At 43.1% G+C, this 26,733-nt stretch overlaps 1 protein-coding gene across 1 annotated transcript in view; it reads right to left on the minus strand.

Moving 5' to 3' along the window:
* Nucleotides 1-2,013: 2,013 nt before the first annotated feature.
* Nucleotides 2,014-26,733, minus strand: part of man1a1 (mannosidase, alpha, class 1A, member 1) — a 93,339-nt gene continuing 68,619 nt past the window's right edge. Inside the window, exons 5-12 of the mRNA XM_040160450.2 lie at nt 25,994-26,088; nt 16,542-16,665; nt 16,166-16,259; nt 12,112-12,227; nt 9,694-9,913; nt 8,833-9,005; nt 8,396-8,511; nt 2,014-6,012 (exon numbers count right to left, since the gene is read on the minus strand). Coding sequence (XP_040016384.1) covers nt 5,886-6,012; nt 8,396-8,511; nt 8,833-9,005; nt 9,694-9,913; nt 12,112-12,227; nt 16,166-16,259; nt 16,542-16,665; nt 25,994-26,088 — 1,065 coding nt within the window. The 3' untranslated portion in view covers nt 2,014-5,885. The remainder of the gene's footprint in view (nt 6,013-8,395; nt 8,512-8,832; nt 9,006-9,693; nt 9,914-12,111; nt 12,228-16,165; nt 16,260-16,541; nt 16,666-25,993; nt 26,089-26,733) is intronic.

Below are 26,733 nucleotides of genomic sequence, written 5' to 3' on the forward strand. Positions count from 1 at the left end.
ATTTTTGGAGTGGGAAAAAACTAACATGTTGCTGTTCTTATGGTCCTCTGCTGCCCTCTGGTGGTGATCAATAGTACTTTGTGTTACAACCTCAATTAATATCCTCAAAAAAATGAGCTCCATGGGGTCCAACAGTATTTGCTATTATGTCACCTAGACCATACTTGTTTTTCTGTAGTTATTGCTTTTCTGTTTTTCAGATTGAAAAATAGATGTGTGCTGTGAATGAGTGCTTTTATGTACCTCTACTCAAACCGTATGCTTCATTTTAAGAAGGCACAGGCAGAATTTGGGCTAATTCCCTCCACACAGGGTGGATTTTATGAATAAGTCTGTCCCACCTCAAGTCCCACGGAACACGAGCCCGTCGGCGAAGAAGGGCCCCTCTCTGCTGGGTGATTTATCTTCTCTTACCTCTAAATAACGCTCATCCTCTGAGGCCTGAGAGTCCATTTTCTAACCCACACTGTATTTAGAAATTGGTGTCAGAAAGAACAGGAAGCTTTTAAGAAATGAAGATATAACTGCAGATGATTACTCACTGTCCACACCACGGGGACAGACTTGATTGGTAACACGTGACTTCTCTCCTGAGGAAAGCTGCTCGCAGCGATATTTATACTTTATCTTTGTGCATTGTGTAAAAAACAAACAAAAAAACAACTTGACCGGATTATTCTCAGTCCTCTGAACGCAATAAAAGATACAGAACAGATGGGCTGTATTATTATTATTTTTTAATCTTTGTGGGAGACTGCAGAGGTGATAAAAGATGAGCCATTGTTCTGAATTATCATTTGTTATTTAGCTCGTGTCCCACAGCGACGGCTCAGTCAGATAAGAGCAACCTTCTCCATCTCTCGGTGGGGAGATAAGAGACTCAGAATTAGTCTGGAAAGCGAGCGGCCTCGGTGCGCCTGATGCATCTCTCTATTGTGCTTCCTGTAGAGGCCGATAGCCAAAGCGAAGGTGAGGCATACAAATATTTTGATGGCTTCTTTGGGATTTTCCATACAAGGAAAAGACAAAATAGCTCTAAATGAATATACATTATACGTGTATGTATGGATACATACACATTACACGTGTACTTATGGATCAAAGCGGTGACTTCGTTAGTTGGGATTTATTCTAATGTAGGACTTGCGGTTTGGGGAAATGGCTCCTTGGTGCACGACAGCATTAAACGTACCTGCGTGAAGATTATTTTAGGAACTTGGGATATTTAAATCATTTCGAAGGTAGTGAAGAACTACGGATGACCTTCACACCAGGCTGAGGGCTATTATTCGAAAATCTGTGGCCTCTTTTCCTTCCTTTTGTGTTGAAACTCACTCAAAAGTTTCATGACAAACATGCTGAAACAAAATCCTAACTCAGGGGCTAACTTGCTTCCTTCCTGATGGACATAAAGGCTTTCACACCCTATTATATATATATATATATATATATTAATAATAATAAGTAATAATAATATATATAACATATATATATATATATTATTTTATATATATATATATATATATATATGGTAAATTCTGGTGCCTGTGGTTGGTGTTGGTCGCGTCCTAATTAGTCATTTTTTTGAAACTCTAAAACAAAAATGACCCGGCGTTGCATTCTTTATTCTTTGGACTCATTTGTTGGAGAGCTTCGATGCTTCACTCACAGCCGACCGGCACACAGCGAGCACAAACGGTGACTCATACGGGCATTTATTCAAAATGAATCAGTTGTTGTTTCTGCATAATATTTTGTGTGGCAAAGGGTTTTCTTTTGAAGGGGAGGAAGAAGGGTTTACAGCAAACATGTTAAAGCTCTCAGGAATTGATCAGTTAATCAGCACAAATTGCAGGAATATCATTAGCATGTGATCGTTTATTAACTTCAGATTTTATTCCCGGCTCGAAACATTGAAGTCAGTAAAAACTGCAAATGAATAAGTGAATGTGTTCAGATAAGCTGAAACGTTAAATGAAGCAGGTCGGAAAGAACAAAATCTCAAACCAACGCTTATTAAAAGATTATTTTATTCACAATAGAAGTGTAACAAATATAGTTTATTAAAAAGTCTCCTGCTTATTAATATCATTTTAATCGATAAACTCAGAAGATTTTTTTTATATAAATGTAGAACGGCCCATTTGCCAGAACGGAATATTTACATTTTTCAATAATATTAACACAATAAAACAGATTTCCCCACAAAATTAAGATTTTGCATTAAAACGCAACGTAAACTATGTGCAATGGAATGATTATCAGCAATATTTTGTACAGAAAGATTTCTGAGGTTGATTTCACATAAGTAAACCTTTAAAGGGAAACGCCAACCGTTTTACAAATTCTGTCTATGTTGACCGGTCAGTTATGTAAAGTGATCAAACACCACTCGGGTGAAGATTAAAGATTTCAGTGTTCATAAATTAGAAGTTTCCCAAGTGGTGCCTGTTCACTAGGATCCACTTCTGTTAGAATTCATAAGTTGGCATTCCCCTTTAATATCCACCAATAAACAGTCATTGGAACGAAACAGATCATCAACACAATATTCAGAAAATCACCAAAAAGACATTTCAACCTTGTTGGAAAAAAAATCAAAATAAATTCTGCGTATGGAAACGAGCGTGATGTCACTCTGAGGCGGAAGCAGATCTCACAGCGACGGCTCAAACGGAAAAAGCTTCCTCTTTAGGACCGGACCGGCGTCCCGTGAGCGGAAACCACAAAATCTGCTCATGTTCCCCAGCGCGGCTCCCAGCGGATATCCAACCGCATGTCATCACGCCTCTAAAGATTTGAATCTCTGCGAGCTGGTGCAGCTGACTCAGTGTCTCCATTTCAACCAAAACTGAGATGAAGCTCAGAAGCAGCTTCTTCTCTGTATTCGTATAAAGCAGTTCTGGTGTCTCCACACTACTGTACAGTGAAGGATACAACAGATCTGGCTTGTACTTTGTTGCTGAATATTCCTGTACCTCCATGGTTCTCCATCTGTGTCGGACAGGAGAACAGTGTAATGTGCAGCGATTGGCCTCGCATGGCGGACGTGGATCACTTCCTACATTAACGGCATGTCGTCGCTGCTTCTTCTCCGCCTCGTTCATGCATTTTTGTGCTTTCCGAGATGACACAAAGCAAAAACAAACAAACCCAAAAGCACAGAGAAGTGAGCACAAAGAGCACAAAAAGAAAAGAAAAAAAGCACATAAAATATTCTTCACTTCACATTGGATGGTACATTCATACGATTCAATCCTGCTGTAAAGTTGTTTGGTTGATCCCAGGTTCATCTCTCTGGAATCAACCAAATTATTCTGCTAACATCACTTTAAAAGGTTGCATGTGTAGCAACAGTTCCTTGCCGATAGCATCAGTATGTATCTCTATATCTCTAAACATCTATATGTGTAATCATCTTGAGACATTGTGTAATGTACATTGTTGAATCGTTGATGTCAACAAATAAAAGACCCAGAGGACCTTTTAATCGTGTTCCGACATCAGTTCGGAATGTCTTTTTTCTTTCTTTCTTTCTTTTTTTATTAGGTGGACAAATATGCAATTGCCCACAAAAGGTTTAAGGTCCAGTTATGAAGCCACAGTGCCACCTGGGTGTCAGCTTCCAAACCCTAAAGTCCTCTGTTCACCTCTACAGAATAAATTAACACAATCAGCAAAAATCAACGGTTACAAGACAACACCACATGGGTAATAAATGCCTCCGAATCAACTGGAACCAAACAAACACCAGGGATTAAACCCGAGGACGCGGCCGTCTGTACAGTGAGGAGCACAGCTCAGCTTGTGTTGGACATCCAGCTAAGCTTTGTGATCAGTGTTTGCAGCTCAAACTCTTTGTATTTGAACATTTCCTTATGAAGCTGAATGAGTGAGTCTCCTAACCCTTTTCGCTTCTACATTTAGACAGCTTAATAAAGTGTAAACTACTCATCACAACGTCGTCCAACAGGTAAATCAACAGATTTGGATGTACGGGGCGTTCCACTTGAGACTTGACTCCATCACAGCATTGTTTGGTTCAAATTTGGTTTAACGCTAAAACCACGAGTCCCAGTAGCATCTAGCAGGTGTCCCCAAAAGATTACGGACTTTTCCTTTTCAAACCGCCAAAAAGGAACCGAATAGAAACTCTTAAAAGATCCAGGGATGCAGATTTAAAATTGAGGGATTTAAGACTTCTTCCAACAGTTTGGAAAATCAACAACATCATTTAATAGTGCCCGATATACATGTGATTCCCACCAGAATGTTTGACTCCAGACAGGTGTTACTCAGCCCAAGATCCCACCACTAGATGTCAGTGTGGGCCAGGGAATCAATCCCAGCTTTTAATCACTGCCCTCTGGAGCCAGAAAAGAATCACTTTGTCATCCTCAGATGGACCTTTGGACTTTGGGCTACTCTTAAACCAAAGCTACAATACATATCAAGTCCTAAAAAAGCAGAAATTCTCCGTCAGTGTGTTGTTTTGCTACGATCCTGAAGGGACAGGGGGACTTTCACTCCGAGTGTGAGCTGCTGCTGGCTCCGACTCCCCGTTCCCAATAGTGAAGGCACTAAATGGAAAACTAAACTGGATTTGATCCGGCTGCAGAGAAATCTAACTCCAACTAAATAACCCACTTGGATGATTTGGTAGTTTGAGGAAAAATGACCAACGGCAAGAACACAATAGTTTTCACGGTAGCGGAATGGTAAAGCTGCTTGGAGTCAGCGTGGCTTATGCAGAGGGGGGGGGGGGGTGGACTGTGACAGCATCTCCTCACAGAGGAGGGAAGGTCCTGCAGGCCGCCCCGCGCCACAACCGGTGGACGCAGACAGGAAGCAGGTTTGCTTGTAGGTTTGATCTTTGGGGGAGACTTTCAGTTTGGGTTCTTACAAGCTTCTTGGTATTAACATCTGCAGAGGGTGTTTTATGGGATATCGATACCAAACGTATTCCTTTCAATATCCGCAGGGCTCCTCGACCTAGCACATCTCACAGTCAAACGCATCTTCATGCTTTTTACTGTCAGAACCCTTTAATCACTTTTTTTTGTTGTTTTTTGGCATTGAATAAAGCCCCGTATTCGTCAATCCCCTGAATTATGTGAGGAGGAGAACAAAATCTAGGTTCCAAAAAGCGAGACGAAGACCGGGTGAGAGGTGGTGGTGGTAGCGGGCCTGGGGAGGGAGTGAAATTACTGCCAGGCCGATACATCGTGCCTCAGCGGAAGGAAGGAGCAGTCGGCCATTTTTAAGTCCTGCGGGCCTTTAAAAAGCGCCTCGCCTTCGCTTCCACGGAGACAACCACGCATTTAAAAAATAAAGGCTGCAGGCCTGGAGGTGCTGGCACAGGAGGAAGCGGTGCTCGTCCAGATGTTGAAGCGGTAGGAGAAGCGGACGGAGCGTCTTTCTGCTCGCCATGTCGGCCTCGTGACCCTCCGATGAGACTGCGTTTTGGTGCCCGCAGCTCGGGTCCAAAATATCCACGTGAGGGAGATGACGGATAATCACATCTGTCAGTGTCCTGCTTCACAAAAAACTTGAGCTACTAAAAACAAAATCACAGAGGAATAATGCAACAATGGGTCAGATTGGGCCCTCTGAAGGAGATCAAAACAACGAGGGGAGAACGAAAATCGCCACGTAAGGGAACGACACAGTCAGAGTGTGACGCGCTCATGATGCATGAATGTAAAAAAACACCCACTGATTTCTGTTTTGACCCCCCCCCAAAAAAAAGATAAAGTGAAAACCCAATCAAAGGGCACCTGCAACGTTCTGGGATCCAAATGGCTAAAGTGGTGTCACACGGACGTCTGCAGGCTCAGGCGTACAGGATCACAGGTTCTCGCGTGCGTCAGGGCGTCGGCGTAGGGCTACTCCACCTCGTTGGGGATGTCCGTCTTGTCCTTCTTGAGGACGGGCAGAGGGTGAGCCTCGGTGTTGAACACCCAGTGGTCGAACGGCAGGTGGTCGTCGTCGGAGAAGAGCAGGTAGAGATACCTGGAGGAGACAGAGAGGGAAGAGGTTATCGCGAGGAGATGTACCCGTTAACACAGCATGTACACTGTAGGCGCCAAAGTAGCATGTGCACTTGGACACGCCCCCAAAACTTACTATTCAAGTGTGTCCCAACGACACAAAAATACCATGGGAAAGAAAAAATTTGGGCTGACCATTTTGGGGAAAGAACCAGATGAGTTATTAGAGAAGTAGAATTGCCGCATTGCGGCTGAATGCCTCATTCAGGCCAGTCACGTCTGTCCAAAATATCCTTTCTTCCAACTCACCATTCATGTGAGATTGTTATGTCCAAAAACCTGCTTTGTGAGGTCACAATGACTTTTGACCACCACATTCTGAATCAGCTCACGCTCGAGTCCTGGTGGACGTTTGTGCCACATTCGAAGAGACTTCCTCCAGGTGTTCAGACGCAAGGTGACCTCGATATTTAGAACACTTCAGCCCGGCGGCGTGGTGCCGCAAGCGGCAGACTAATTATGTGGGAGTGTATTAAAGAGTCGGGTCCCGGCGAAGAGCCCTGTGTTTGGGGGAAGTGGTGAGAATTCGCCTGGGTAACTGAGACTTGGATCCGACCCCAGCAGCTGTGTGCGAGCTCGTAAGCGGATGCTTGGACATCGTTTTGCTGTTGTTAAACCCCCAACTACAGAAAAATTCATCTGCACTTTTCTGTTTTCTTTTCTCCGCTCAGCATAGAGTCTCGCTATAAAAAAAGACACTTTTGTTCAAGACTAACACGATTGATGTACAAATGATCAACTTGAGGGGGAAGTATTCCCTTAAGTGTCTGAATTGTGCAGATAAAGCATCACTTCCATCACTCCAAGAGCTAAGAAATGGCAGGCTTCTAAATGTGGATGTTACTGAAGGTTCCCCACCGGATAAAGTCTACTTTCATTTGACTATAATACTTACACAAAGAAAAATAAAAGCTCTGGAGAAAATGTGTAAGTGGATTTAAAGTTAAAGGTCTTTTCTCTTTGTCAAATCATACTATTAAATAAACATGCCGAAGATGACTCATTCTGGGATCCGACCCGTTCTGTAAGTGTTTTGTTTTTTGTGTTCGGCTTTTGCAGTATTTAAAGGCAGTCCTGCCAAAAGAAATATGGAACAGATGTGAAAGTGAGGGGGATGGGGGGGACACGGGGGGTTGCTTGGGCCAACATCAGTTTATGGAGTCAAATGGCATCAAAGCTTATGAAATGAGGACGGCCCACCGGCGAGTCAATAGAGGGAGTCTTTGGACCGCCAACCACTTCAGTTCATTCACTTCATTTCTTCCCCGCCGGTAAGATGCATGAAAAGAAACGCGTTCCCCGAGATTTGTCTGACTCAAGAGAACCTCCACGAGCTGCTTCCTGCCAACAAGCCGGTGGGGGAGCGGTGACGGATTGAGGGGCCAACGGCGGCGTGAAGTATGGCCGCGTCCTTGGCGGCGGCGCCAAAGATGGATCCTGGAAGTGGATGAGAGCGATGCCAAGATCCCAGAGTAACATTATTTATGGCCCTGCTGCTAAATGGGATGGATATTTTCCACGTCAGATGTCGCCGATGTGACCGATCGCTGCGTCGCTCTCCACGCCGGTGGTCAATTGCCCTCGGATGGTCGACATTTTATCACAGCGATAAAAGTTATTCGTGGTCTTGGCTTTTTCACACTGTGGAAGGATTTCTAACAGCCTAATCGAAAGTCCCGGGGCTGCTTGTAAAAAACGCACTGCCTGCGAGTAGAAAGCTGGACTGGGCGGCGCTCTGCCCCCTATCGGGCTCTGCTGGGCCTCCGCTGACCCTGACTTCATGTCAACAGCTGTCTGGTGTGGTGGGAGGGGAAGAAAATTATTGAAGAAGAGGAGAACGGGGGAAGGGAGAGATGGGGGCCCAACGTGTTTTGGTGGAATTGGACGAAAGGGGAAGTTGGGCAGAAGAGCAGCAAGGCCAAAAAAACATACTAACACTACCTCTTTTTTATATTTAATTTAATACAGCTGAGAAGTTCTTCTTCTCGGAGCTTCTGGGTGGTCGAAGGGTTCAAGCATAGAGTCACTGTAACACCCCCCCAGAGTGAGTCCACGTACCAGGGACCTTCTGAGATAAAATCCTGCACTGCTCTCTTTATCATGTTGCTTGAAAGGCCTCCCTTACTGTGTTAGTGTGAGATACTGTGTGCAGAAGAAGCCTTTCCGGGGACCGTGGCAACTCTGTGGACTCACAGTCTGAATGAATGACGACGTCATCATACTCTGTGCGAGATGTGTCTGTCTGTTGGGGGATCCAGAGAGCTTACCTCTCCATGAAGTGCAATGACAGCACGATCACAAGAGGACAGGAGTGGAGGGAGCGTGAGCGCGTGTGTGTGTCTCACTTGAGTGTCTCGGCCAAGTAGAAGCTCTGCTGCACGTCGTCGTGGTTGGGGGCTGAAGCGTAGACGTCTCTGACGCCGCTGTAGCCTCCTTCTACTCTGCAGTGCTGCTCTAAAGCCTGAGAGGAGACGGAGACATCAGTGACTTTCCACATCAATCAAACTCTTCATGTACTAAAATACGCTAAACCTCACTGCGGATATTTGCTAAATATAACAGCGGGTTAAACAAATTGACCTCCTGTAAGCTTCCTTCCAGATTTCTCCTGAATGAATCGTAACAGTTATCCAAAAGAACTTACTTTACTTCACCAGCATCTCTAATTAAATGCAATATGCAGTTTTTTTTAAACATTGCCACACTTTTGCTAGATACAATAATGACAAAAATCTAAATGTCTATCTGAAACTAAATCTAATGAGAGAAAGCAATGTTTTACCTGAACAGCCTCCCAGCCCCACTCCCTGTATTTGGGGTCGTGGGTGAACCTCCACATGTACATGTAGGTCTCGATGACCTCGGGACGGAGGATGAAGTATTTCTCATTCTGGCGAGTGGCGATAGCCTCGACTCCGCCGTCAAAGCGGAAGGCTTCGGGTCCCAGCTTCAAAGCTGGGGAGGAGAAAACAGGGTGGATGTAAAGCAGCAGAGAGTTAGATGTCATCCTCCTCACAGACAACAAACCTACTGTGAGATATTTGACATATATATGACAGACAACATTTACTCGGTTATGGTACAGTCTCTATGTAAGACTATATGATCTACAGGAGAAAACGCGACCATCAAGAATATCGTCTACTTCTAGTTATTCAGAGGAAACAATTTACAACGGGTTAATCCGAAAATCCAGCTCAGAGGAATGTTACGCTTTACTCAATGTTCCCTTGAAAAAAATAAACTCTTGTTGATACGTCTCCAGGGCTTCATTTGAAAAACCGTGACTTATAATATGACTTTAGAAAAATACAACAATTTGATGAAGATGAAAAATAAACAACAAGATTTGGTATTTGGTGGTGGATTAAAATATGACTCTTTTAAATAATAAGGGTTTTCTTCATATTGATCCTAATTTGTAATTAGGATCAATATATCAATAATACAACATATTTGGTCCCAAGTACTAAATCCATGGAACACTGGGAATGACTACAACATTTAGATTTCACTGAAACCCCCATTCCCTAATTTACTGTGAATGATCGGAGAAAACACAAATCTCAAACCAGGAGGAGAATGTGACCAAACGTCTAAAATCCAAACAAGCTGTCAAACTTTACATGAAGTTCCCACTTACCGGTTCTGGCGTAGGACTCGTGACAGGTCCGGGCGATCTCGGCGGCCTGCTCCATCTGGTGGCCCGTCTTGTCGCCGGGCGCCCCGTCGGCACCCAGTGCGATCATGCCCCCCGCGAAGCAGGTCAGGTGGCCCATCTTGTGCTCCAGCAGCCCCCCCTTCCACTCGGCTATGTAGGTCAGCCCGCTGGTCGACTTTCGCATCAGGTTGGTTTCTATCGCCTGGGAGACGCAGAGTGACACAGGGCTTCATCAGAGGGGGGCGAGGAGTGGTAGACACGATGGCGTCACGAGAGCAGCGCCCACTCCTCCTTTATTCGGGTTTCCTCTAACTCACTGATATACAAATGGTATACAAATGGTCACAAATGGTCACTTTTCAGGACAAAGTACTCCTGCAACAGTTCAGGGGCTCAGATGTAAATTCAATTTTTAAGAAAAAGTTAAATGGCAATTGTTCTTTCCAAAATAAACCACTTGGTTTGATGTTGTACCAGATTAACAATTAATAATGAACTGCGGCCCAACGTCGGTTTTCAATGGAAAAGAATGAAGCGACTTAGTGCCTGGTCGTTAAGGGATGTGCGCTGGTGAAAATGTGAATAGTTTCATCCATAAAGACTAGACTGCTTCCACTAGAAGAACCTCTTCTTACATTACATTACAGGTCATTTAGCAGACGCTTTAATCCAAAGCGACTTACATTACACTTTAAACCCATGGCTTTATCACTTTTTTTTTTGCCCGGGGAGCAATTAGAGGTTAGGTGTCTTGCTCAGGGACACTTCGACATGGAACATGGGGCAGCCTGGAATCGAACCAACAACCTTGTGCCTTGTACCTTGTGCACCTTCTCTAACCCCTGCGCCACGACGACCATCATACCAAAGTGGTCCTAAGGACACTTGACCCTTTAAAGACGTAGCCTAGGTCATCGCATCATTTCATCAGCCATGACAATCCACTCACTCGCTTCACGTTTATCTGCTGGGCAAAGAAATCAAGGAGGCCTGTAATCCTCCAATCAGGAGGGATTATGAGTAAGGAATCCCTGCGTGGTTAATGCTGCATTTTAGTTGCCATGGAATATATTTGCTCCCCAGAGTGCCAAAGAGAAACAATCTGGCGAGCCAGCTCTCTCCAGCTGAGACCTGTCCCCACAACTTAAGTTGACAATTTGTTTTGAGCAGAGAAAAAGCTGTCTGCATGTCTGTGAGTCGTCTACGTATTCACTTCAGGGGGCTGTCGTTTCATCTGTTACTCGTCTCCCTCTGCTCGTGCCGCCGTCTTTCATCCGCTCAACTTCGCCATGTGGCTCCCACAGAAAGAATATAAGGCAAAACGTTAAATATCTGTCGGCATGCCGGCGGTTGCGGGGATGGATAGTAATCACAATATGGCCGCTGGAAGCCAAATAAAACTCCACATGAGTGGAAACGAACTTAATTTAGCAAAACACCGCTTACGATCTCAGTCGACCCAGGAAATGTTTATGTTGATTACGTGTCATCATGTAAATTATTGCTTTTATTACCTCATGAGCTACTGCTTCAAGGTTGTTTCGGCGACTGGATGACTTTAATATCTCTCCTGCACGGGAGGAATAAATACAGCGCACATCCCTCCCATTTCTGAGGCTGACCCCGTGTTGGTTGTCTGCTATTATCGTTATTCAGCGGCTTTTTGTCACCCGTGCAGCAGCTGCCGGTCCGTAAACACCACGATCGAACCTTCACTTACATCATACATCCTTGATCCTCTAGTGGTAACCTGCGTAGTGTGACACCACAATGCTGTACCTCTCTCAGCCGCGCAACACGCCGCACTTCTCCGTGGTAGAAGTGCAACAGATTGGGAGTGACAGCCCGCGGAGATCAGTGCTTTAACATCACACGGTGGTGCGAGACAGAAAAAAGGTGCTCAACACCGTTCACAGATGGTGCGTTTAGGGACCTGGAGACAGGTGATAAATGATGACTTCTGTTCTCAGTCAGGAGAGAGGACTAACACAAACTAACAACTTAGTCAATCCAAACTAAGTAAAAAAGTAATTGAGCCTTCTTAGGTTCTGCACTCTCAGTATTCCAACTGATCTCTTTGATATCTCGCCTGTAGCTGGAAGCGTTACCACCGACTGACTTTGTAATATAGAAGGATGGCAACAAAACCCTGATATCCTATTTGAAGAGGAGGAGAAGAAGCTGCCTCTAATTTCAAGAGACAATAATACAAAATGTGGAATATGCATTGAATAGTATAATGACTTCCTTATTTCAAGGAGCACGATGCTGTCACTAAATGATTTAGATAATATCTATTATACGCTACGGGGAAGTCTACGACTGAGCGACAAATAGTTCTGCCTTCATCAAGTCAGCCCAACCCTGAATGAAGAGATTTCTGGTGTGTGTGTGTGTTACCTGCAGGGCATCATAATACATCTTCTTGCCCTCTTCGTCAGCCTTGTCAGACATCAGCCAGGCCTTGAGCAGGTACTCATAGAAACTATCCCCTAGGCCCCCGACGGACACGTGATCTGCAAGACACCGACAAAACAATGAATACATCACACACACACACACACACACACACACACACACACACACACACACACACACACACACACACACACACACACACACACACACACACACACACACACACGGCCTCTACATGTATGATGCTGATTAAAACCATTGTACTGCTGTGGTTTTGTGCGCACGTGCTAAGCCTGCAGCGAGCGGCCCGTCTGTACTCGGCCTTGTGTGGCCGGTGAAGGCTCATCCATATGGATGTGTCATTAACGGAGTCCGGCCCTGTTTGTGCAGCGCAGAGATTAGATGTCAGCGGTGATCATCTTGAAGAGGAAAAGGAAGCAGGCTGGCGGTGGAGATGGGCCGCTGCGACCCCCCCGTAAGAGGATCTGACCTTCTGAGAGTTTAATATTACAACAATTGTTGAAGCGGGCGCGCCACGCGATGCGGAGAGACGACGCACGCTTAAAATAGAGCTGTCTGACTTCAGGGAAGATTCACAAGTAAACACATTTCTGATCCAAACTTGGAAGCGCAGAGAAGGTGGATACGATGACTCAGCATACATCACATATACACACAAACAGCTGTTCGCATAAAACGTAGAGAAAAAGCTGAAACATGGGTATGTTGAGCACATGAAAGCAGCACGTCTGTGAGGCTGTGGTGGAGAGATATCTTTCAGACAACGTTTGGTTGCAAACGTCCCTGGGTCATAATTTATTTAACAAATGCATTCCCATCGCTAATGCATAATGTCTTTGTAGAGGAAAAAAAACTTTCGGCCTGAGACGAGCATAAAAGTGGGTTTTTTTTGTGATTGAGGATTTCTTTTCCTTTCTCGGTTTAAACTTGGTGCTTCTATTCAACATTCCTAACCGGGTATGTTATCATTTGCATAAGCACTTGGATGAGAACACGGTCCCTCTGGTTAAGAGTGTCTGCTAAATACCAACAATTACAACTGTGGATGCGCTTTCAGTAGCTTCATTCAACGTTTCATGCATTGGATAATGAAAGTAAGTAGATCAGAGCTGCAGCTCCATATTTAACCATCACAAAGCCCTCATGGCTTCAAGATCAAAAGAAATGGAACAGGACTCTGAAACATGTCGTTGGGAATAACAAAAGTATTTTAAAAAATTGATTAAAAAAAAGTCTAATTTAAGGCCACTATGTTTTTTTGAGAAATGTGCCCTTTTTCTGGTGGAAAAAAGGAGATGAAATGGGTATTAAAGCATACTACGTATGAAAAACTATAAAGTGTCATTTCATATGACAATTTCTGCTGATTTTTAATTTCCTTTTCCACCTCTGCGTGTGCCCTTTCCTCCTGATTTAAACACCACGTTCTGACAACAGTAAATTACAAAGGAAATCATGTTTCTGTACCACTTTGTATGCAAAATACTGCCTCAAAGAGTCAGATTTTTTTAATTCAGTATTGGTCTAATTTGCCTAATCTTCGCAATTATTGGTTGGCAGCAGTAATGAAACTCCAGCAGCACTAATTGTTTTTCTGAGCCTGTTCCTGATGTTGTGTTTGTTTTGCAACGCGACCAGTCGAGGCACAGCCCCGTCCTGCTGGGGGTTTCTGCATGTTTGAAGGAAATCGGTCTCTGTGAATCACGTTATGAAGAGAAGTACGAGCTTGACTTCTCTTTGGATTTGGCACGGTGTAAATATTGAGGTCCTGTGGCTCCAAAGTTACTAGTACTATTTAATAACAAAAAGTCCACGTCAAAAAATCGGTGCTACTACACTATGTTTGTCCACTATACAGATGGAAAATTAACATGCTACATACAGTATGTGTTTTTCTCTGCCATCTCCCCGGGTATTGGTGGCGAGAACCTACTGTCTCTTGGCAGTAACTTCATATGTCAGACTCGGTAGAATTGCCCCCAAAAACTTGCCACTTTGAGTGTGTTCTAAAAACACATTTTTGCCCTCCAGCGGAAAGCTGACTTAAGAATAAATGTTGAAAATGGATTTAGATACGCATTCCTATCTTGTCAGTGTCACTTTAATTACATGTACTCAGCCAGCAGGTTTCTCCGACGTACGACGCATGGCATTAGGAGAGGCTTCTACCGATGGGTTCTTTCTCACGGACGGAACCGTACATTCCTCTCGTTTCCCCTGAACACCTGCCTGCACACCTGTTCTTCCAAGCCTCACCTCAATATTACCGGGTTAGCTACTTGGTTTGAAGAGTCTGATAATCGATTCAGATCATACAAGACTGTAGTTCGGGTGAAGAAGTGGGTGGCAGCAATAAAGCTCTCTAAAAGAGAGAGAGATTTTTTTGTTCCACTGGAGCAATGTCAAATGATTCAGTCGGTCATCATATATGACGTCAATATCAAAAACAACAGTACTGTGAGGGGTCAGGACTTCGACTCAGGTGCAGAGCAATAAGGCAACAGAAACTTCTTTCCAGGTTTGGGATCTTTTACTAGGAAAAATAAACTAATGCAAGACAAAGGGGGCACAGGCGAAGGCGGAATCCACACGCTCTTGTAGAAACAAAAAGGAAGAGAGCCTGGAAACGAAGTAAAAACAAGATTATCAAAAACAGCACTGGGAATGTCAAACTACAAACATGCACCTCAAGGAAAGACAAAAGATAACCTGACACAGACAAGTGGGGGGGAACTGATGCTTAAATACAGGTGGAGGTGATTGCAAACTGAACTCAGCTGTGGGGAGAAACGAAGGGTGAGAAACTAGATACAGAAAGTGCCGTGGTTACAAAAATAAAAACAGGAAGTTAATCTACAGTCTCTTCGAGTCGTCACAAGTACTCCCACAGTAAATGAAAAAGGAAGAATAATGACTGATGTACAAACTGGGTAACAGATTGAGAGGGTTGAGAGCAAGTTGAACTAAATATCACTAAATACCGAATGATATAATTCAACATTACGTAACTAGTAGAATAAATAACGCAAAGTCGGACTGTTCTATAACTAACCGATTGAACTGTGATTTTATTTATGTATTGTTTGGTCCATTAAAAGTGATGAAAACAGGGAAAACTATGTCTCCATTGCAGTTCTCCAAACAACAAACAGATGTATTCAAATTGTTTGTTTTGTTAGGAGGCATCCAGTTTTCCATGATAGAAAGGAAAATAAAAGATTTTAATATTCACAATGTAAAAGCTGAAGATAAAAAGAAGTGGTTTACAAAAAGACCGGGGGGATAGATTAATCAGAGCAGTCACTGAGCAAATTTGTATTTATGGACTAATAAATTGATCAACTTATCCGCTCAGCTCTACTCAACATGGATACTAAGTAGTTGGATCTGAAGGCTCCAATAAGACGCTCTAGAAACTGTGGCAGGAGATTATTTATGTACATAATTGGCTTCAAGTTCATCACCTTCCAAATGTGTAATAGATGATCTGAAGCCAGTGTAATACCAGAAGGATATTTGCATTCCTGCTTTTTTTCAGTAGAAATTACAGGTGTGGAACAGTTTCCTTTGAAAGAACAGCATTAAGTGCATTACAGGAATCCAGACAAGTAGTAATTTGCAGGCATTAGCATTTCAGCGTCATCTAAAGGAGGAGAATGGTCAGATAGGTCAAACCCCCAGTGGCATTTTTAAAGTGCTCATTTTTATAAATGTTTCTGTTATCAGCCTTCAACGTCCAGGTTATGATTAACCGAAAGACATTTCAGCTTGTGCTTTTTTATGTTAATCTCCCCGTATTTATCCATCTCTTCCCCCTCTCTGTTTCACCATGAGCCAGACTTGCATCTGTGTGGCAACAGGGCAATAAATCATTAGACCAGCATGATGTTTGTAGGAGTTGGGAGGTAATAAATTAGCCCAAACCATCTTACTTCTGGGCTTACATGGATGATCCACTGAATTAAAAGCAGCTTGAAGGATTTGGGGTGCGATATGAAGGGTGAGGAGGACTTACGTTGGCCCCACTGGCCGCTATTGGGGTTCAGGTAATTGGGGTAAAGCCCCTGTGGTTTGTCCAGGCGATTCAGCACTTTCCGGATGTTCATCACCTGTTGATTGGGGAAGGGAGAAAGCACAAAATGCAACCGGTAACTTTACCCAGCTCTGCTCACTCACGTACATTACAACACAAACGGGTGCGTGAGTTTGTTTGTACCATTTGAAAATACACGGCTGTGTTTTATGTATTGTATTTTATCCAATCACTATATATATATATATGGAAATATAATGGAAAGGGGGGGGGTCTGGTTTGCGCTGCCCTTATTTCTGCTTGTGGAAATCCTGCGCTAACCCACCAAATAAGCGCGAGGAAGAGTCATGATTGTTACCTTCTGCTCGAAGTCAGGATTGCCTGAGAGCTTGCTGAGGTGCATGAACTCCAGATGCAGGGTGCCATACTCCGCCAGGATGCTGCTGCCGCCCGAAGCCCAGGGCCAGTTTCTGCCAATACCACTGGACAATAGATAGAAGGAGGAGACAAGAGGTTTGTGTTTAGAGGGTCTGCAGATTAGTACATCATGGGACATCTGTAATGTGCTCAGCCTCAAACACCTACACTTCTTTTCAAAGCCGTTTGCTTCGCAATAAATCGTATCAGTTCACGCAAGTGCATTGCTGGCAAAGACAATAGGTTACACAAAATCCTCAGCACACAGAAAACCTGCTCATCTCGGTATGGAAACGACGGCTGAACAGAGGCAGTAAATCCTCAACAAGTCGGACTCTCGGCAACTCAGCTGTCCTACTTTGAATTGTGACGACTAATTAAATATTCCTTTGATTTACTCTGTATTTTAAAGAGACGTCTTTTCCTACAGCGACATTTATTCTTAAAATGGACAAGGCTGAGTTACATTAGCGACTAAAAGCTAACCTCACACTCCATCCGTCATATTAATGGGTGCATTTGTTCCCGTTTAACTCTAACACGCTTGACTTCGTATCCTTGCTGGTGCTTCGAGGTCAGTCAGCCAGAAAGCGTGGACCGGACTCCCGCACCTGCCGTTGCCCGTGGCGACGATAATAACTCCTCGACTTTAAAGCCGCCTCGACCCCCTGACCATATGAGAGTTGCCAACCTCTGGCAGGTTTGGCAAGGACAGAGGACCTAGCAGCAGGGTGTGTGTGTGTGTGTGTGTGTGTGTGTGTGTGTGTGTGTGTGCGAGATCATTAAAAGGCACTGATGAATCGCTTCCAGCCGCAAGACTGATGACTCTGGTGGCGATGCTTCAAGTAACTACCCATGAATACATATTTCCAAATCCCAACACAGTGAAACACACCAGGACGTGTGCACTACAACAATTACATGTGGAAATGTGGACATGAGCTGCTCACACACACACACACACACACACACACACACACACACACACACACACAGGAGATGTCCAACAAAAGAGAAAAAGCAGGAGGAGAAGAAGCGTGAATAAAGAGAAGTGCCACACACACACACACACACACACACACACACACACACACACACACACACACACACACACACACACACACACACACACACACACACACACACACACACACCCCTTCAAAGAGGTGGATGAACATAGTAATTATTCCCCCTTCAACTCATCATGCTGCACAAGCCATAATTTGTTTCCCATTACACTGTGGATTTAATCAAGTCAAGCAGACACAGAGAAGACCACGGCGGCAGCAGTCAGTGAGCAGATCTCAGCGTAAGAGAACATAACATGGTGAGGGAAAAAAAAAATCCCATCACTGTGGATCTGATTATGGTTGGTGCTGGTTAGATATGGATGGATGCACACATGCAAATAGGATATTTAAGTCTATGATTACCTGCACAAAAAGTTTCACTTGATGTATTTGTGCAACTTCCCCCCTCCGCCGGGCTTTTTCTAATTGGTATTATTGTTGGCACGGCGTGTTGAAATGAAAGCGGCACATAGCAACCCAGGAAAAAACGTTTCATAACGTTTCCCCGGGAGATGGTACCCGTGTTGCATGCTGAAAACAAGGCTAATAAGACACGTATGGAAACGCAGATTGGTCTCCTTACTCCACACCTGCCCAGCTTGTCCCCACTTGGAGTCAACGGCACACTGCTTTAGACGCAGGCCAGGACTGACGGACCCCGCTGCTGTACAACCAGAGGAGTTCTAAAGGGCTCGGAAACACTACCACTTTAGCCCACGGGGGCCGCCAAACTCAACACAACAAGAAAGTCACTCACGGTAGCTTCTCAGTCTTTCAGTGTTCCAGCTACTGTGTTGGTTTGATATGTCTATCCATCTTTTTCTGTCCTTTTCTAAACCCTGTGATGAACGACAGATCCTTTCTCTTGGTAGAGTGGAGGTGTGAAGGTAAACAAACGTCTCTGAGTTCAGTCCGATCCCTCCTTAAGCCCCACTGTGACCGAAACTAAAGGCCTGAAAACAAAACAACAGACAGGGAAGAGCTGCTGTTTAAACCAAACACACTAATCGATGGATGGCAGATGTGAAGTAATTCAAGGGAGACAGACGGATGGAATACCAATAATATGGCCAGGGGGTCTGCATGTTAACAAAGATAAATTTAAGACCCTTTCAGATCCTGTCCCTGTCGCCTGGAACCTCATTAGGAACTTAAGGCGTTGTAAAGAACAGAGCTGTCAAACAAGGTATACCTGTTTGATCACAGCCATTGAAGTTTTGAACTACTTGGGCAAAACACGACATTGGGAATTTACTTCAAACAATAATATGTAGCTTTTCATGGAAAAAACACACTTCCTTTAACAAAGGAAAGTTGAAATACAAAGAAAAGAAATGCGCCGTGGAAGTATTAAAAACGTAAAGTAGCTTAAAGTGGCTAAGGAAAATAAATTAATAACTTGTTCTCTTGGTTTTTGGGGTGAATCTGAAACAAAATGTACCGACTCCTCATCGGCAATAACAGCCCACAGTAAATAATCTGCGCTGTATCGATGCTGGTGAACGCAATAAAATCATTAGATCTGCTCTATTTTGGGTGAACTGTTTCCAGAGCTACTGAGAGGCATGCGTCCCGGTTTTCTGATGGAAACTCTTTGTTCTTCCAGTCACATCCCGTACTGGGAATGGAAGCTGGCATTCATCCATTGACATCCACAACAACACAACTGTGTTGGTCCATCTGATGGGAGTCCAATGTTGTCTTTGTCAATTGAAGCAGATGTCACGGCGGCCTACTTTCCAAAGCACTGTTACCAACCAGCACGCTCTACATCCTCTTATCTAATGAGAGTAATTACAAGCTCAAAGCTGTCGAACCACTGTTTGGTTTATGACGTCTCCGTACAAAAAAGACCCTACTGCAATATCTTCATTAATAGAGATGGCGCACAAATGATCGAAGGGTTGAGCATATATTCTTACAGCAGCCTCACATGCTTTGAAACTAATTGGAAGACATTATCAGGCAAAACGAAAGCAATGATATCTACAGCAACTTGGGAATGAATGTCTCCTGTTGACTGAGGTTTGTGATCTCAGTCAGCTTAATTTCCCACAGTCGGGAGTATGAGTCATATCAAAAGACTAAAAACTAAAAAGTCTCAGTTTATTTAATTCACCAACAGGAAGCATAGTGGTGTCTTTTTGTCATGATGCTGGGCCAAGTCGCGGCAATGCAAAGGAGCACGCCGAAAACCAGACTTATGTTGACCTAGAAGTAGGACTTGTTGAGTGAATATTCAAAGCTTTGACTAATATAGCAAATTATCATAGCAGGTATTTGAGCTTTCATTATAAATCCAGAGATCAGCCTCATTATCAGGATCTGATACGAATGATTTGTTGCAGTTTGTTTGGCTAAAAGGTGTGTAGTTCTATTTTATTTATGTATGCTATTTGGTTTTCTATGGTAAATCTGTTCTGGATTTACTTTTTTAAGTTTAATTTGAACCAATATAACATATTAAATTATTTTATTTTATACGTTTGGACATAGTGTTTATTTCCGCCGAGTCTCTTTGTTTGTGTCCTCCTCATACACGCCATGACCTTGGCTACTGTGCTTTTCTCCCCGCGAGGTCTCGCCCTCTCTCGTCTTGAAATGTATTGTACTTTTCGCCCACGGGCCGAGGGAAATGTGAATAGCAATAGATTCACAGTAGGCATCTTAATTAGAGGCCTTAAATCATGGCTGCCTTCCACTGCCTCGGGTTACTGCTGAGGAGAGAGCAAGTGTGTGTTCTTTGTGTGAGTGTTTGCTTTAAAGAAATCTCTGGCTACACTAAATACCAGACCTTCCTTTGCTGTCGAAAAGTGCCTCAGGGTGGTGAGAAAGTGTTCCAATCAATACTATGAAAGAATGATAAGGAAACCTGTAAGGGTTTCCTTCCTTGTGTGTGGGAAATTATATTACTTGAACTTGAAAATGAAAGCATTAAAGCCAAAATATTACTAAACGTAATTATTAGAGTAAATTAACATATGTCAGAATATGATTATATGTAAGAAACAAGCTGTAGCAGCACACAAATGCCATAGAGCCATTTGTAATCATTCTGAAACTGTGTTGACACAGTCCACAAATCGCATCATGAATGGTTAAACAGAAGAGCTTGTTCCCAACACTGTGCCAAAAGCCTTACGGGAGTAAATCTAAAGCCATCAGCCATGAGAAGCAGAAGCAGTGTAGTTAAAACAGTTCTGGTGGTTAATGCTAAGCCAACATTAAGAGCAACACGGCTTCTCTGCAAGAAAGTCCCCCATTTTTTGTTCGGGGTGCGAGCACACTGTCAATAATATCACATTACCATCAGGAGGGAAACCACGACAGCCCAAGTAGGACCTTAAATTCATCTCGTTCCCACCAACATTTCACCACTTCTTCCTTTTTCTGCATCTCTAAATAAAAGTACAAACTAGTTGGCCTAAATGTTAATAAGCTGTCTTTGCTAAGCAAGGCGGAAAAAACGAGCTTGACGACAGAGAGCCACTTCACTGGGTCACCCAGCGAGACAACCTCTCTAGTCTGTACTAATAGGGCCATCCTCCATCTCAGCCTATTAATCAAACTCCAACACCCCAAGAGCTGAGGACTGATTGCTTTGGCCTCAGAGTCTGTAGCAGGAAGAGCAAATCTGTCCCACATTTATTTTTATTCAGTCAGATGAGGAAAAAAAGCAGTAGGAAAAAGTTAGCTTTAACAATGCAGATGACAAGATTGTTTTAATCCAAGCTCATACTATGTTTGAGTTACTACAATCTACAATGGTCACGTGAAGGTGGGCAGCTAATTCACAGACACATTAACTGGATATGTGGCTCTTTAAAGTCCAAAAACAATTTGTTTTAAACTCATTTCCTCCATATTTGTGTAAGAAATTCCCCTCATATTGTCTTTCTGGAGAAACTAAATGTGACGTCGTGACATCCTGGCAAACCATTCATTAACCAATCGGCGACCAGGGATGTGTGTGGGGAGCCAGTCTTCTGTTCCCCATCGCACGGCATTCTAAGCCTGCTTTCTACTGTGCCAATCAAATGCAAACAATTTCTTACATTTTTCTCGGTATAGTCACTGTAGCCAAAATAATTTACTGCTTTAGTAGTTATAAAAGTCTCTCAACTTTGCGTGTCAAACCTTGCAAATGTTATTGTTGGAGCAAAAAGAACAGCCTCTGTTTTACATAAAAGAAGTCTTTCATCTCCCAGATATCAACATCTACTTTACATTTGAACAACCCAGATTAGAGTATTCTGATATATCAAACCAATAAAACAAAACCGTCAGCAAACACAATACACACAAGGCAGATTAAGTCACGTATACAAAGAAAAGGTCCCGGCCCGAGGACGCACGCGCACGCACACCCATCCATTAGTTTAGTTAGTTACCCATTGCTTCATCCCATTAGTGCAAGTCAGTATGCACTGGGAGTGATTTGCGACAGAGCTGTATTAGTGTGAATGTTAATAGAAAAGCTACGGGACATACACTGGCTGAAGCCGATAACGACCGGGTAACGAGAGTGCGTGCGTTTGTGTGTGCCTGTGTGTCTGAGCTAATAAAAGTGAGAGTGACAGAAAGTGTTGAGAGGAAATTGGGTAAAAAGTTCCGAGGCCTGCAACTGCAAGTCAACATTGTAGGAAGCTACATGTGAGTACAGGAAGTATCTGTGTGAAGGCATTTTCTACTGCCACTACATTTCAATTACGCTTTCTATTAAGTTAACAATTACACATTTTATTATTGAAACTTTAAACGTAATTTCTAAGATGGATGAAGAAGATACATTTGACATTTGAAGTTCCACACTCATTGTAAGACTTTGCCCAAACCTCCTCTTGACTATTTACTTCACTATTAATCATATTGATTCAATAAAGAAAAGGAAACTGACATTTCTTATGCTTTCCCAAAGTAAAAACTAATTTTAAATGGCATTTAATTGAGCAATATTGATCGTATATTCTCTGTTAATTACATATTACATTTATAAATTAGTTCAATTGTCACAACCTTTTGTAATTTAAACCTTTTCGTACACACTAACATCTTTTGATTTAACCTACCAAATAAATTATTTTGTCCCCAACTGTATTAAGACGCTCTAATAGGTCTACTGAACAGAATATCTAACTCAAAGAGAAAGAGACCTTCTTAGAGATCGTTGTCTTTTATTATCATTTCACTCATCATTTCAATTTCAATTATTTAATTCAAAGCTAAATTCTGGGGAAAAATGCTCCTCTGTCCATCTGTCCGCAGAGACACCAGATTTGCTCTGGTTAGGGTGGAGTCTGTGGCAGATCAATCGGACAACTCAATCGGATATTAACAGCATTTTCCGCTCAGTTAGTGTCAATCAATGGGTTTAAACACACCCTTACACACAGAGGGAGAGAGAGAGAATGTATGAGACACTTATCCTGACTATCCGGAGTCGTCTAGTGCTCGGCTGCATCATTGATTATTAGTCTGTTTTTCAAAGGAACTTTGTGAAACATTTGTGAAGGGTTATTGGGAGAAATTGATTAATCTAGTGCTGGGCAACAACTACAATTTTTAATCGGCGCAATGAGCAGAGAAATCAGCAATACTGATCAACATCCCTCTTGCACGCAGTCCGCCCATGTTGCACTCAGCCCAAGGCTAAATTATTAATGATTGGAGGCTGCGATGGAGACAGTGAAGTGAATCAAGTGAAGTGAAGATTAAGGGGGTAAACCGTGGTGTTAAATTGGTCTTTGGAGATATTATACCTTGCTAGAGAATTGGTAATACGGTGACAATCACATGGGACGTTTGCTTTCAAGAATACTCACAAACCAAGAAGTAGCCAGCGAAACGCAAAACCTCTTGGGGACGTCTGTATTTATGTCTGAATGGTTCCTATCATTCAGATGGTGGTAATGTGTGCTGTGAATCCAGTCAGAAATGAAATAGATTAATCCGGTCTTTTCATTTTACTTGACATTTTGTCCAGAAAAATTGTTTGGTGGAAGAAGCAGCAAAGACAGGGTATTACTTCCATGTTGTTTATCTCGCTCTCTGAAGTGAATACAGAGCAGTTGAACAAACCAGGTTCACTTGTTATTGAAGCAAGAACGCGCTTTAAACTGTGGCCTCGTTTCTTGTCGCCCCCCCCCCCCCCCCCTTGTGTTTTTTTTTCTTTTTTTAGATAGCTCGAGGGCAGAGTGATGAAAAACTGGAGAGAGAGTAAAGCGAACAAGGCCATGGAGTGGACCTCCAGCACTACGTCCTCAAACTGAAGAACATAGTGGGTCACTGAAGGTAAGACGGATGGAGGGAAGGAGGACGGAGACCTACTCCAGAAGGGGATGTGAAAAATGAAGGAGAGGAAAGGAATTGAGAGTAAAAGAATGAAAGAAAAGGGAGGGTGGGGGGTGGGGGGGTAGGGACTAAGGGAGAGATGATAATTGGGCCTCATTTGCAAGTGTGCCTGTGTGTGTTTTAAAGATTTACTCTGCTTCAATCTGGGTCAAGGTTGTGTAGACGGTTGAACAACTCCTATCAGGACGGCTTCAGAAGCGATCATCTTTGTCCAAACCATCCACAGCAAATACTATATGTTCAAATTGGGACTCTTTCAAAACAAGCAAATCAAGCAATACACAAGTGATTGCTCGGTGTCTGGTATTCAAGTTATAATCCCTTCATTTTCCAATTGATAACTACTGTCAGTACCAGTAGCCTAAAGGAAAAGCAGCTCAAAGCAGTGAAATCAAACATGCACGTGCAACCATTCATTTAGGCAAAGACAAACGTTGGGTAAAAATCCCTGCTTTCCCAAAAAACATTTCCAAGAATCAGAATGTGAAATGAACAAATCACCAGTTTGTTCAAACAAGAGTGGTCCTGCGTGTGCATGTGTGTGCGGGCATGCATGACATGTGTGTGCTTCTAAGCTATGATAGCTCAGTCATGCAGGTAAAGTCATCATCACCAGCAATCTGCTCAGGCCTCTGGGCGGTGATGCATGCGGGTGCACACACACACACACACACACACACACACACACACACACACACACACACACACACACACACGTGCATGCACATGAACACCCACACAGTCACTCCCTGAGGTGTTTCTCCCTCCAGAGAGAAGGACAAGAGGGGGTGATGAGTCCATTCACTTATATAGACAGAAAGAATATTAATTTGTCACAGCACGTTTATCGTCATGACAACGTGCCCGGTTAATTAAAGGTCTGACGAACAGCAGAGTGTCGTGTCTCTCTCTGGGGAACGACAGATAGAAAAGAAACGGAGGGAGAAGGGAAGAGTGCTGTGTTCATCGCTTGTGATTGACAGGCGGAGTGGAGGATGACAGGCCTCTGTGCATTCCTTGGTGATACTGATATCGTATTATATGTGCACTTGTTAAGTACAGCCACTACTTTGACTTCAAGGAACGATTATCATGACACAGCAATTGTTGGTATAGGAGCTTGGATGCAAAGTCTGGTTTCTGCTTCTAAAAAAAGAAGAGGATCTTCATCTCAATCTTGATGGCCTCTTTATGGACAATTTATAAAGATATGAACCTGATCCATAAGTATGTACGTAAAAACTTCTGAAAATAATGATGACACTTATACTAACTACTAATTTCTGTGTTAGCTTATTGAGATATATATATATATATATATATATTGAAGAAAAAAAAAAAGTTAATAAAAAACTGCAATATCGTTTAATAATGTCATTGTGTGAAACTAAAATAGTCTTGTGCTCCCTCTCAGAATTGTATTTCCTCAAATTTTTTCCACATAAATAGTAGCTTCACATTTTTCAAAAGAAATGCCATACCATGGTTACACATCCAAGCTCTTTAAAAAGGAACACATCATCAACCAGGCTGGATCCCGTCCAACATCACAACGTGGCTTTCCAGCTCCTCCTTTATAACTGTCTGTGTGTGTGTGTGTGTGTGTGTATGTCAAACCTAGCAGCAGCCCCTTGACAGCCTGTCACAGCGCATTAACAAAGGCTGACTGTGGCCCAGAACCCCGTCATCGTACTCAGAAACTTTCTGTTTGTCTTCTTCACTCCAGCCGAGTTCCAGAGCCAGCCGCTGGCGTTCAGTCCGGGATGAAAAACCCAACGACTTCTGTCCGACAAGCCCGCTCGCTCAAGTAAAACTAAAACCTCTCAGCTCTGCCGTATGAGAGGGAAACAGAGAGGAGCTTGTGTTCATCCGGCCCACGGAAACACCGCAGAGCTCTTTAAAGTCAAACCATAAAAACAGACACGCTGCCTCAAATGCCACCCGTGTGAAAGAGTGTGTGTGTGTGCTCTACCTCTTGAGGTTAAGCAGAGCCCAGGGGATCCCGGTGGGCGTTTTGAAGGCGGGCAGCAACTTTTCACCCAGCTCCACCGCCTTCCTACGATACACCTGAAAAAAAGAAAGACAGCATCCCGTTAGAGGGGGATTTCTACCTCACATTCTCTACACCTAACCACGCACACCGACAGCAGTTACTCAATACTTTGACCATGGAAACATACCAGATCAGCCCTTGAAGGAGGGAAGACAAGGCATTGTAATCATTAGATATCTCCAACTACTGATCATATCTTCATCATGATTATGCTGAAAGTTGTTTTTTATATCAACTCACCGCTTGTTATGATATCAATAAGTCCATGGTCAGTCAAAAATCCCAAAGATATTCAGAATAGTATTATTTAGGACGAGGTCGGGCATTAGATGTGTTAGACGTGTTTAAGAATCTAGAAACAGCAAACTATTGTTTTATTTCTATTTTCATCAATAATCAAAATAAATGTTCTTGACTGCTTGCAAATCTACTAAACTTTAAAAAAAGTTTTTTTAAAAATTGAAGGGAAGCAAACAGAACCCAAGAATATGCTCCAGTACCAAGGCCAATGTTTCAAACAGGGATATCCATGCAAGGCATGTAAGATGGATTCCAAGAAAAAGGTAGTGAAGTAATGAGGTGTTAAGTCTGGAGCTGAAGAAGAAGCGTTACTGCTACATACAGCGAACATTTGGTACAAGAACACCGATTTAATTTAA

The sequence above is a fragment of the Gasterosteus aculeatus genome, chromosome 18, assembly GCF_964276395.1.
Source record: "Gasterosteus aculeatus chromosome 18, fGasAcu3.hap1.1, whole genome shotgun sequence".
Lineage (NCBI taxonomy): Eukaryota > Metazoa > Chordata > Actinopteri > Perciformes > Gasterosteidae > Gasterosteus > Gasterosteus aculeatus.